Source organism: Rhinoderma darwinii, chromosome 2 (assembly GCF_050947455.1).
Source record: "Rhinoderma darwinii isolate aRhiDar2 chromosome 2, aRhiDar2.hap1, whole genome shotgun sequence".
Classification (NCBI taxonomy): Eukaryota; Metazoa; Chordata; class Amphibia; order Anura; family Rhinodermatidae; genus Rhinoderma; species Rhinoderma darwinii.
The window spans coordinates 158,624,052-158,638,114 of record NC_134688.1 but is presented as its reverse complement, the minus strand read 5'-3'; the positions used below and the strand labels follow the sequence as shown (position 1 = coordinate 158,638,114).

Here is a 14,063-nt window from a genome sequence, read left to right as displayed (position 1 = left end):
CAGTGTGAGCAAGTAAGGGAAATGTATGGGAAGCAGCGCTTGTACGAGCGCTGCACCCCCTTAAAAACAGCTGGTGGGGGTCCCGGGAGTCTGACTCCGACCCATCAGCTATTTAGCATCTGGACAACCCCTTTTAAGCCTACCATGTGGTGGGCTTAGGTACAGGGCCCCAGCAGACAGTAATCTTATACTGTATAAGAATACTGTCTGACGGACCATGTATCTAAGCCTACCTTTGGCTTGGATACAGGGTCCAACAAACAGTATCACACGTGCACTTGGGCCCTGTATCTAAGCCTACCATATGTGTTAGGGTATGTTCACAGGCACTAATTACGGACGTAATTCGGGCGTTTTTGCCCCGAATTACGTCCGAAAAATGCGCCTCGATAGCGTTGACAAACATCTGCCCATTGAAAGCAATGGGCTGACGTTTGTCTGTTCACACGAGGCGTATATTTACGCGCCGCTGTCAAATGACGGCGCGTAAATAGACGCCCGCGTCAAAGTGACCTGTCACTACTTTGGGCGTAATTGGAGCCTTTATTCATTGACTCCAATGAAAAGCAGCGCCAATTACGTCCGTAATGGACGCGGCGTTCAAGCGCCTGCACATGCAGTTATGGCTGAAATTACGGGGATGTTTCCTCCTGAAAACCTCCCCGTAATTTCAGCCGTTACGGACGCTGCCGTGTGAACATAGCCTTAGGCTCTGTTCACATGAGCGTTGCCCTTCCGTTGAGAGGTTACTCGACAGAACCCATTGACGGAACCCCTCAATGGAATGGCAAACTGAAGCCTCATCTTCTGTATCCCTCACCATTGATCTCCATGGTGACGGAAACCTAGCTAAAGGTTTCCGTTAGTTATCGTTGGGACAGGGACCCGTTCCTGACTCCACCAATAGCGCAGTCGACTGCGCTATTGATTCCGTCAAAACAACGGAACCCTGTCAACGGTGACAAACGGAAGCCTTTAGCTAGGTTTCCGTCGACATGGAGATCAATGGTGAGGGAAACGAAAGCTGAGGTTTCAGTTTGCCTTTCCGTCGAGGCGTTACCCAACAGAAGCCTCCAACGGAAGGGCAGCGGTGATGTGAGCAGGCACTTAATAGTGTGTGTTTTTTTTTTTTGTTGTGTGTTTTTAAGGGTTCGTTTGATGGACTACTTCGATTACTGCTTTTTTTTTTTTTTTTTTTTTTATCAATAAAATGGTTAATGAGGGTTGTGTGGGGTTTTTGTATTTATTTTAAACTTTATTACTACTGCCTTATTAATAGCTGCTGGCTGACAGCGTCCATTATGAAGGCGAGGCTTTGTGTTAGCCGGTTCAGAGGCTAACACTAACTCCCATTATTACCCTGACACCCACCGCCACCAGGGATACTGGGTACGATCCAGTACCCGACCATCTGTAGTGATGGTTGGGTACTAGGGCGGCCGCAGGCTGGTGTTATTAGGCTGGGAAAGGCCGAACGCAGTGGCCCTTCCCACCCTGGTAATGCTAGTCTGCTGCTGTGTTGTATCTGGCTGGTTATGAAAAATGGGGGGGGGGGGGGGGACCACGTCGTTTTTTTAAAAATAATTGGAAAGAAAGATGTGACCACAAAGATACAACATAGCAGCAGCATAGCATTACCAGGGTGGAAGGGCCACTGTTTTTGGGCTTTCCCAGCCTAATAATACCAGCCTGCAGCTGCGCCAGTGCCCAACCATCACTACAGATGGTCGGGTACTGGATCGTACCCGGCTCTTGGCGGTGGGTACAGGGTGATAATGGGTGTTAGTGTTAATCTCTGCACCGGCTAATGCTAAGCCCCCCCCCTTAGTAATGGACGTGGTCAATCAGCCAGCGGCCATTACTAAGGCGGTAGTAGTAAAGTTTAGAAAAATAGAAAGACACAAAAAAAATATTTTATTGCAATAAAAAAAAAAAACACTTGTTATCCATTTTATTGAGCATAAAAAGCGTAGTCATCGAAGTAGTCCTCGAATCAGAAGTAGTCCAACAACCGATATTGTAATAAAAACAAAAGCATACAAAAATAATTACCAAATAAAGTAAAAATTATTATTCTTGCCTTTCCTGTGTCCAGCGCTGGAGACGCAATGCCAGCGATCTGGGCCCTATATCTAATCCCATTATGTCTGATACTGTCTGCTGAGTCACTGTATCTAATCCTATCCATAGCTATAGGGTCGTAGTGCTATAGTTATGCTGTCTTCTATATACACATTTACATACACACTTTTTTTTGGGGTGGTATATGTATTGGCTATTTCCCCTGACGGTTTTAGACCTTAGTGACGCTCCTGGCTTCTAGTGCTGCATTGTTGGGTCACTTAGGAGACCCAGCGATGCAGCTGAAAGTTGCGGGCTGTCGGCTATGAGAAGCTTGTTTGGGTGGCCCAAGAAGTACCTTTGCATCGGAGCCTTTAGCTATGCCCTTGCTTTCATCTGTATTACCTCCCAGATTTTTTGGTGCTTAAAAGGAATGTCGCGAATTAAACCTTTTTTTTAAAGTGTCGTTACTTATTTCTATTATATTTTTTTGTTTTTTTGCTGTGTTTTTTTTTTCTTCCATATGGTGGAAGGTATTAAAAATTAAATAATAATTTGACATGTTTTCCTATGTTGGCCACCAGGGGGAGCACTTCACAGAATTACAGCGAGGTGAATAAGGCAAAGCAACCTAACTCTCAGCTGCTGTAAATGTGGGTGGGAATCTCACCCCCCCCCTCCCACAAGCCAGGAAAAGGTGTCTTCAAATTGCTAAGCCGTGTCCGGCAGCCATTTTGGGTGTGATTCTGCAGTGGGCAGAAGTTATAGGACACACCAAAAGACTAAGGGTATGTTCACATGCTTACTAAACAAAGGGAAAACCGCTCCTGATTTTCAGCCATTTTTTAATCAAACTCTCGTTTTTTAACGGCCGTTTTTGGAGCTGTTTTTCTATAAAGTCAATGAGAAACGTCCCAAGAAGTGATGTGTACTTCATTTCGGTGGGATTCTTTTTACTTGCCGGTTTTGGAAAATGACCACGTAAGAAACGCCCTGTCGGAACAGAACGCCGTATTTCCCATTGAAACCAATGGGAAGGTACTTGTAGGCATCTGCTTCCGATTTTTCAGCTGAAAACATTGTGTGGCCTTACCTTTAGGCCCCATGCACACGACAGCAAAAAAACCTCAGTTTTTGCGGACCACAATTGCGGTCCGCAAAAACAGAGCCATTCACTTTCATTGAACACTGACACCTTTCCGTAGTACTACGGAAGGGTGTCAGTGCCGTGGAAATGTTCCGGGAATTATGGAACATGTCCGTTCTTTTGCATTTTGCGGGCCGTTCTCCCATACTTTTGTATGGGAGCACGGCCCGAAAATGCGGCTGTCAGTCAGCGGCCGGCCGTGCCCGCAATCGTGGGCCGTGATTACGGGGACGGTCGTGTGCATGGGGCCTTAGAATGATGAAAGTGAAGTAAATGACTTTTCAGTTGACAGGCTCACACGCCGTGTATTTGACACGTTTTTTTTGGACGTTTTACGTGCAAAAAAACACATTAAAAAAACGCTTGATTACACTTGATCTTGCATGTTTGTGGGGATTTGTGTGTGTGTGTGTGTGTGTGTGGGGGGGGGGGGGTGCACACACACACACTCTTAAAGGGGTCGTCCAGGAAAACATGGCGCCGCACCTGTCCTCAGGTCGTGTGTGGTATTACAGTTCTGTCCTATTCACTTCAATGGAGGTGAACTGCAATACCAGACACAACCTGAGGACAGGTGCGGCGCTGTGTCTCCAATCCGGACACCCCTTCTGTCCTGAGATGACCCGACGGGGGAGGCGGGTGTCAGAGCCACCCACCGCCATCACTGCAGAAAGAACCACACAACTATGGCATGAGGGCAGGGCTTGTCTCTTGTTATGGACAGATTTATAGTCACATGAACCCAGTCTGCATCAGAACCGCTAACCTAGGTCCAATCGCATGACAGAGGGGGATCACCAAAAACGCTGTGCACCCTCAGCCCGTCCATCCAGCCCTTTCCTGGTTATATCTGCTTCTGGGAAAGCTGGATGACCACCATGTGACTAATGAACCTCTCACACTCCAGTAGGAGGGGTAATGGTGGTCACCCAGCTTTCCCAGACCCCTGAACGGTAAATCTCTCGTTGTACTGAGACTGTTTGGGGATGTGACTAACGAACCTCTCAAATCTCTCTAGTTGTGCTGAGAATATCGTTCAGGCGTCTGGGAAAGCTGGGTATCACACTAACAGCGGGCATATTATTTATCACCCAGCTTTCCCAGGACAGTTGCATCATGTGTCCTTTATACAGTCTCCTGCACTACTACGGGGGGGGCCGTCGGGGGTGGGGGGCCGTCGGGTCACGAGAGCGGCGGTCTGTGAGAGAGGGAGAGGGACTGACAGACACACACCTTACCTGCAGTGCAGCTGGTCTTCATGATGGCGCCTGCAGTCTCTCTTCAAACAGCTGCTCTGCTGTGTGACTCTGACCTGCATTGATGCAGCACCACAGGGTCCTCCTGTTTCTAAGGGCTGATTCAGACGACCGTGCAGGTCACGTGGTCTTCACGCGGCACGCATGGACCAATAGAAGTCTGGGCCAGTACAGACCGTCCGTGCTTTTTGCGCAGCGTTTGTCCGCTGCGTAAAAGCGCGGCATGTTCAATATCTCCGTGTATTTCGCGCATCACGCACCCATTGAAGTCAATGGGTGCATGAAAACCACGCAGGTCGCACGGAAGCACTTCCGTGCGAACTGCCTGTTTCGCGCAACAGCTGTCAAAAGGATGAATGTAAACAGAAAAGCACCACGTGCTTTTCTGTTTACAAACATCCAAATGGCGTGTCATAATGATGGCGGCTGCGCGAAAAGCACCCAGCCGCGCATCATATGATGCTGCCTCACGGATCAGGTAAGTGGCTTTTGCGCAAGCAAAACGCCGCGTGTTTTGCGTGCGCAAAAATGCCACGGTCGTCTGAATCAGCCCTAACAGTTTAGATGCCGTGGTCTCTTTTGACTGCAGTATCTAAGGGGTTATAAGTGCGGGATCCAGCGCATTGCATTGAAGTGTTGGCTGTTTTCAAACATCCGATACGCTAAACTTATAGCGCAGGCTCTGCCTGTGAGACTGCTTCATACTCCCCAGACCGAACTCTGCCATACAAATAGGGAAAGGGGTTAATCTAGGTGGCTACTGACATGGGTGTATCATATGTGGGTATTTTAGAACCCAGCATGTGCTACTTTCATCCCTTCTGCAGACCATTGAAGTCCATGGAGTGTGTTATGCATATGTCAACAGTATTGCATCTATAATTCAAAGGGCCTTATGTTCTTAAATTTTCACTCTAGAAGAAATTCCATCAGTTTTACAGATCTGTAATATAGATGCAGTACTGATGGCATATAACATATGGTGTATAATATGGATGCTCGTTTGCGAATATGCTTTCTGAAATAGGTCCTAAGATGGTCACAAGTCCCAGGTAGCCAATGCATCGAGAAATTTTGCTACCGACGCCTTACTTTTTGGCTGGATTCATACATCGCAGTCAAACAGTATTTTTTTTTTTTTTTTTTTCTCCGCGTGAATGTTGCAAAATGAGACTGATTTTGGAATATCGTAGCAAAATGGCATGTGTTTTGCCTAGAATTGCAGCAAAAAATGCATGTGAACTCAGGCTATGGGTTGTTTCCTAAAACGAACTGGCTACTAGCGTTGACTAACTGGCTCCTAAACTTTGCACTAGTTCCTGACATTGATAGGAAAATACAGCAACTTGGAGGTGTTTTACTGAATCTCTCTATTCTCATAGGCAGGAATCGAAGTGCCTATATAGGACGTATCCTAGGTCAGCTGGTTAGTTAACTTTAACAATGAGGATGAAATTGGTCGACTTCATATTAGAAGCAGTGAAATGTATTTGCCAGTAGTCCACGTGGTTTTTTGTTGTTTTTTTCCTTCCAGTTTGAGCAGAAATCCATGTTCGATGGATGGCACAATGTGTTTCCACAAACTGTTCTCAACAGATGCTGCATTCATTAAATATTCCCTGGACCCATACTCTTTATTGCAGCCAGCGAGTCCTTACGTTGTTGTTAGACAGAATTCTTAACAAAGCATTGGACTCTTTACAATGAAGCTTAGAACTACTTGGTGAAATATGTACAAGTGCAGAATTTGTATTTAAAATTAATTTCTTAAATTTTTATTCTTTTTGAATCTTGAAATGTCAGAGGAGAGGATTGAATTATTTGGCTAATCTCTCACCCACCCCTCCCCCCAATAAAAACATTGTCTAACCTCAAGTTTAAAAAATTTATTACTAGTTAATTTTAACTAACGAATATGTACTACGTTGCTGCTTGAAATAATCATCATTTTGTTATTAGGCAACTTTGCAGGCTACCATTGTGGAGAATGTAAATTTGGCTGGATGGGACCCAACTGTGACCAAAGGAGGCAACCAGTTGTTCGGAAAAATATTCACTCTCTATCTCCTCAAGAGAGAGCTCAGTTCCTAGATGCTCTGGATCGTGCCAAAAACACCATTCATCCGGACTATGTGATCGCTACTCAACATTGGCTTGGACTTCTCGGCCCAAATGGAACTGAACCACAAGTAGCAAACACCAGCATCTATAATTTCTTCGTCTGGCTCCATTACTATTCAGTCAGGGACACATTACTAGGTTTGTGAATCTCATTGTCTTCTTTTAAATTGGAATTCATTTTCTGTCAACATTTTACTTTTCTACCTTTTCTTCTGTCAGGCACTGGTAGTCAAAAATGTGGTAGTCTTAACCTCTTCTATAATCAGTAGAACATGCTCACAAACTGATATGACCTACACTAAAGAGAAACACTCCTCTTACTCGTTAAGGCCCCATTCACACGTCCGTAATTTTGATACGCAATTACGGACTATAATTGCAGATCAAAGTACGCAGTGTCACTATGTGCTGAGTAAATTAATGGAGAGAAGTGTATGACGCTGATTCGTCACTGATTGGTTAGCGTCATACATTCCTCTGTACAACGCCCACTTGGTCTAAAGTAAAAACACGCCCAGTTGGGCATTAAGAAAGTAATTAGCATAAAGCTAAAATCGCTAATAACGTGGACAAATAGATAATTTTTCTAAATTAAAAAACACTTTTGTTACCTAAATCCAATATATTGCATATTTTGCAAGGGTTCCAGGTAGCAAACATATAAGGATGCAGTAACTTTCGGTGAAGGACAAGTTCTAAAGGAACATGAACTCCACATATTACCCATTGTATAGACAAACTCTGTCAACAAAAAGTAGTGAACACACAAAAAAAACAAAACCAAAAACATATATAACACGATAATAGACCACTACAGAGTGGAAAAGAGGAAGGGAGCAAAGAGATATCCTAGTCGTACAAAGGTGACCTAATTTTGAGCTGCCTGAGAGGGCTCTGCTATGGGGACCCCTGGTCATCAGTTGTCCTATTGAGTGAAAGTGGCTACTGTACATTTTCCATCCAGTGTATTACACAGTGGCCACTGTAATCAGTGACGTGTCCACGTAATATGAACGTCTCTGCCCTAGAGAACGAGCTGTCCTTTGTAGAAGAACTTCACTGTGGCTTATAGATGGAAAGCCCCAATTGGAAGATCACTCTTTTAAAGGGATTTTCCTATGGACAGGGGTTGTCTTCATATGTCCTATGAAGTCATATAACCATCCATAGATGAGGGACCCTTGCTAAGGACATTCTATAGTCCGCTTTAATACTTTACAAGAATGTAATGCTACGAAGTCTGGCCAGACGTGGGCTCCACAATCAATAAAAGCTGATTGCCAGGAGTTGGTATGTTCACACGGCTTATTTTTGGGCTGTAAACGGCCGAAAAATCTGAATCAGAACGCCTCCAAACATCTGCCCATTGATTGCAATGGGAAACCGGCATTCTGCTCCGATGGGCCATTTTTTTTTATTCTGCCGTTTTGAAAAACAGCCGCGAAAAATAAGTGCATGTCCCTACTTGAGCCGTTTTTCCATAGACTATAAAAAGAAAACTGCGAGTGGCTTAAACGTCTAAAAATCAGGATCTGTTTTACCTTGAAAACCGCTCCGTATTTTCAGACGTTTGAGTTTGCGTGTGGCCAGACCCGCAGCAATTTTCTTCCATTTGAGAAGTTTTATTGATGAGACAGACATTTTGCCTGCGTTGGCACATGCAAAGGGATTGTTTATGGGCCAACACCTCTAAGTCCTAAATACTAAATCATTAACTAATTTCTTATAGGGAATGTGTTTTTTGGTTTGTTTTTTTCATTTGCGCAGGCAGGGGAAAAAATATAATATAATTTTTAGCTCTCCTATCCTGATTATGCGTATTAGTAACTGAACTCTCCTTGTAATGCTGACATTACCCATTTCTTGTGTAACGTATTGTATGAATTCACTTTGACTTATTGTATGGAATAAGTCAGTGTATTAAATTACAGCAGTGGTCCTCAATCACTGGGCCGCGGACCAATACCGAGCCGTGGATCTTTGGATACCGGGCCGTGGGTGGGTACGCTGCATAGTTACGGTGTATCCGACCCGATGGCTGCAGGGAATTCTGTGCAAAAAACCATACCAAACTGGTTTCGTTTTTCGCCCGGCATCTCCGCTGTGGAAAACTGCAGCATTTAGCTGGTCAGCCTCCTGGGATGGCGTTTCATCCCATGTGACTCCTTTTACAGCCTGTGATTGGCTGCAGTGGCTCCATAGGATGAAACGTCATCCCAGGAGCCTGGCCTGGAGGAAGAAACCGTCTTCTGGGTAAGTATAAGATTTTGCCGCAATAATTGCAACAACTGTTTGTTGCGGGTCTTACCTCCCATTGAATTCAATGGGCAAAACCCACAACAAATAGCGTTTACGCAAATACAATTGATGTGCTGCGGAATGAAACTTTTCACCGCGTGTCAATTTCTATGCAGGTTTTCCGCTGACTTTTTATGCAGTGTGTGGATATTTGTTATCTCATCCACTTTGCCGCTACTGTATTATATCCAGTTGCAGAAATTCCACAGCATTTAGTGTGAGCTGACACTAAAAAAAAAAGCATTCTATTTTATTTCCATTTTAATTGCAGTCTGCTGGGTGTTTTGTTATGCATGTGATCCTGTACCACAACCCACCCCCCCCCCCCCCCTCTGCCACCCACCAGATGGGGAAAAACTTGTCTTGTATGACACTGTTCCTTGGTGCAAAAATGGTTGGGGACCGCTGGCATATAGTTTTTGCTAAAACCTAATCTTTGAAGCAGTATTTTGTTTTTGTGTACATGCAAAAACAATAGTTGTCTATCATATAAAAATGTAGAAGGCGTTGCATATTGCTTTAACCAGTTAGTGACCGCCAATCTGCTTTTTCACGGCGGCCACTAACCGGCTGTATTCTGTTGCAAACGCCGTTTCATGGTGCTTAATCGGAATAAATAAACACAGCAAGGAACCGTTAAATATCCCTGCTCTTAGCTACCAGCGGTAGCTGAGGGCTGGGAGTAACCCTGCTCTAACGGGCGAGATCGATATCCAATAGTGAGTGCCGCATCTGAGGGGTTTTGAAGAGAGGGAGCTCTATTAAAGCCCTAATAAACACCCCCCCAGGTCTGCCTATAGTGTATGCCTGCTTGGTCATACCAGAGGCATGGCCTAGTAGATACCTGTCCGTTTTACACGGACAGGCAGTAATACACTGCAATCCAAATGTATTGCAGTGTATTATAAAAGCGATCTGATGATCGCATAGTGAGGTCTCCTAGTGGGACTAGTAAAAAAAATAAAATAAAAATTTAAATAAAGTTAATCCTAAAAAAAAAATGAAAAACACACTTTCCCCTTACAAAATGCTTTATTAAAAAGAAAAAGTTACACATTTGGTATCGCCACGTCCGTAGCGACCCAAACGATAGTTATTACGTTATTTTACACGCTTGGCAAACGCTGTAAAAAATAAAATCAAAACAATAACACGAATTGGTGTTTTCTGTGAATCCTGCCTTAAAAAAAAAAAAATGTCACTTTATCACTTGTACTCCAAAATGGTACCAATAAAACTACAAGTCGTCCCGCAAAAAAAAACAACCTTATACAGCTGCATTGGCAGAAAAATAAGTTATGGCTCTGGAAATATGTATACCCAAAAGCAAATAACTAAAAAAAAGTTGTGAAACATAAAAAATCATATATAAATTTGGTATCTTCATGACCTGCTGAATAAAACTGTTTAGACCACACAGTAAACGGCGTAAATTTAGGACACAAAAAAGTGACGAAATTGCTGGGGTTTTTTTTTTCCATCCACCCCCCCAAAAAGTTAATAAATTTATATATACCTCAAAATGGTTCTCTAAAAAACAAACACGACCTTAAACAGCTATTTCGACGCAAAAAGAAGTTATAGCTCTTTGATTGAGACGATTGAAAAATTTTAAAAATAGGCAGGCCATTAAAGGGTTACTATTGTACTGGAGTCTTCTCAAACAGGTTCTATATATTCTGTTTTCTGGCTTGCTCATGTATGAGAATATAACATTACTATAATACTAACACAATAATACGATTACAATGATAACATTATTTTATTTTTTTATTACGCTTTTCGGTGTTTGTCATATTCGGCATACAGTATTTTTATCCCATGGAATGTAATCTTAAATTTTTTTGTAATAATTGTTCGTTTTTTTTGTTTTTTATATGCCTTCCAAGTGTAATTCACCTACGGATCGATATCTTATTCTGTTCAGCTATTCACAGACCATTAAAATCCAGTGGACCTAAAACTGAACTCTGCAGCATCATTAGTTTGTTTCACTAGGCTAATCCTAATCGGTTCTATCCGATTAATAGACTGACATCTAATTAATCTATTGATTGTCCCCAAGAAAATGTAACTTGGTACTCATTTGTCATTGTACAGAACCTTTGGTGCTGTGATAGATAAGACTAGATTGTGTATTGGAAACCGCCAGTAAAATTCTTATTTCCAGTTAAACTTTTTTTATAATTTATTTTTTGTTTTGCTTCAGGACCAGGACGTCCATTTAAAGCTATTGACTTATCTCATAAGGGACCTGCCTTTGTCACATGGCATCGATACCACCTGTTGTTGCTGGAAAGAGATTTGCAGGTAACCCCTCACCCAGTGCACACTAAACATAACCCAGTATTAACCCTTTCACGACTAAGGACGAAAATGCACGTCCTGGTCGGCTGCTAGTTCCCGCACCAGGACGTGCATTTTCGTCCGCATTTCAAACTGTCACTCTGTGTAAACACAGAGTGACAGACCCGCGCTGACAGCTGTCCTAGACAGCTGAGACATCAGTCTCGCCGGACAGCGGACCATCGCCGCTGCTTTCGGCAGTTAACCCCTTAAGTGCGGCGACGGATTGCCGTCGCCGCATTTAAGTGGTTTTAAGCACATCGGCAGCCCCCACTAAGTGATCGTGGGGGCTACCGATGCTTGTCACGGCAATCGGAGGTCAGATAATGACCTCCGGGTTGCCATGCACGGAAGCCTCGGAGGAACAGCCTCCGGCCGTTCCTCCTCTGCTTCCTGTCAGTGTGACAGTCACGTCACAATGACAGTTAGAGTACATTACACTACGTGTGTAGTGTAATGTACTCTAGCAGCGATCAAAGCTGCAAGACTCATAGTCCCCTAGTGGGACAAGTAAAAAAAAGTAATAAAAATGTTTTAAAAAAAGTGTAAAAATAAAAGTTATAAGTGACATAAACACAAAATGCTTTTTTTCCTATAATAAGTCTTTTATTATAGAAAAAAAATGAACACGTTAAAGTACACATATTTTGTATCACCGCGTTCGTAACGACCCCAACTATAAAACTGTAATATTTTCCCCGCACGATGAACACCCCAAAAAAAATCAATAAAAAACTACGACAGAATCACAATTTTTTTGGTCACCACCGCTCCCTAAATAAAGAATAAAAAGTGATCAAAAAGTCGCATGTACCCGAAAATAATACCGATAAAAACTTCTATCCGTCCCGCAAAAAACAAGCCCTTACACCGCTTTTTTGACTAAAAAATAAAAAAATTATGGCTCTCAGAATATGGTGACACAGAAATTTTTTTTGTTTATAAATAGGTCATTTTATTGTGCAAACGCTAAAAAAAAGGACGAAACCTATATACATCTGGTATCGCCGTAATCGTACCGACCCGCAGAATAAAGTAAAAATTTAATTTATAGCATACGGTGAACGCCGCAAAAAGAAAACCTAAAACACGGTGTCAGAATTCCTGTTTTTTGCTTAGGATTGCAAAAAAATTGAACAAAAAGTGATAAAAAAAAAAATCGCATGTACCCCAAAATGGTACCAATGAAAACTACAGATTGTCCCGCAACAAATAAGTCCTCGCACGGCTCCGGTGGTGAAAAAATAAAAAAGTTCTGGCTCTCAGAATATGGCGATGCAAAATGTGCAGAGTGTTCCAAAAGTGGATAAGATCGGGCGCCATTTATCAGTGCGACAGCGGGCACATATCTATGAAATATTATTTATTTACCGCATGATTATACCCTCTTATTATGCCCTGATGTACCCCGCACAGATTACATATACCCTGATGTACCCCGCACAGCTTACACATGCCCCCCACATTATAAACTGAAATACCAGCGAAACCCAAAACAGAAAAACTACCAAGCAAAATCTGCGCTCCAAAAGCAAAATGGTGTCCCTCCCTTCTGAGCCCTGCAGCGTGCCCAAGCAGCAGTTTGCGCCCACACATATGGCGTCTCCATACCCGAGAGAACCCGCTTAACGTTTTATGAGGTATTTGTCTTCTGTGGCACAAACTGGGCACAACATATTATGCACTAAAATGGCATATCAGTGGAAAATTGCAATTTTCACTTTGAACCATCCGCTGTGCATTAACCCCTTTGCGCACTATGACTTAATTGCCCGTCATGGTGCGGCGGTTGATGTATGGAGCTGGCTCACGTGCTGAGCCCGCTCCATACGCTGCAGGTGTCAGCTGTGTATTACAGCTGACACCCGGGACTAACGGACAGGTACAGGGATCGCTCTGTTACAGAAGCCTGTAAGAATAACAATATACTGCAATACATTAGTATCGCAGTGTATTGTACCAGCGATCCAATGATCGGTGGATCAGGTCCCCTAAGGAGATTGATTAATAAAATGTGTAGAAGAATTATAGTTATTAGTAGTGAAATTTTTTTTTTTTAAAGTTAAAAAAACAAAACACCTTTTCGCATTTTTCTTCTAAAGTAATGTAAAAAAATGAACAAAATTGGTATCGCTACGTCTGTAAAAGTCCGAACTATTACAATATACCATTATTTAATTTGCACAGTGCACACCTTAAAAAAATGTAATAATTGAAACCGCCAAAATCGCAGTTTGTTTTTTTTTTGGCACCTTCGCTCTAAAAAAAAATGTAATACAACTTTTGAATCACTTTTTATGTACCAAAAAATGGTACCAATAAAAACCGCAGCTCCTCCCGCAAGAAGTAAGCTCTCACACCACTCTATTGATGGAAAAATAAAAAAGTTATGGCTCTTGGAAAGCGGGGAGGGAAAATCTAAAATAAGAAAGCAAAAACTGGATCAGTCCTGAAAGGGTTAATTCATTTCTAATGAAAAAACGTATGACAACATGTGGGGTATTTCCGTACTCGGGAGAAATTGCTTTATAAAAAATGGTTGTTTATTTCTCCTTTATCCCTTGTGAAAATGAGAAAATGCAACATTTTAGTGGAAAAAATTTTGATATTAATTTTCGCGCCCTAATTCTAATAAACTCTGCAAAAGACCCGTGGGGTGTAAATGCTCACTATACCCCTAGAAAAATTCCTTGAAGGTTTTTCCAAAATGGGGTCACTTTTGGGGGGTTTCCACTGTTTTGGTCCCTCCAGTGCATTGCAAATGCGACATTGCACCGAAAACCATTCCAGCAAAATCAGAAATCCAAATGGCGCTCCTTCCCTTCTGAGCCCTG

General features: G+C 42.8%; 1 protein-coding gene across 1 annotated transcript in view; it reads left to right on the top strand.

Moving 5' to 3' along the window:
- The window catches only part of DCT (dopachrome tautomerase), a 78,240-nt gene that overhangs the window by 44,289 nt on the left and 19,888 nt on the right, over positions 1-14,063 (top strand). The window contains exons 2-3 of the mRNA XM_075850271.1: positions 6,424-6,723; positions 11,093-11,193. Of these exons, the coding sequence (XP_075706386.1) occupies positions 6,468-6,723; positions 11,093-11,193 (357 nt within the window). The 5' untranslated portion in view covers positions 6,424-6,467. The remainder of the gene's footprint in view (positions 1-6,423; positions 6,724-11,092; positions 11,194-14,063) is intronic.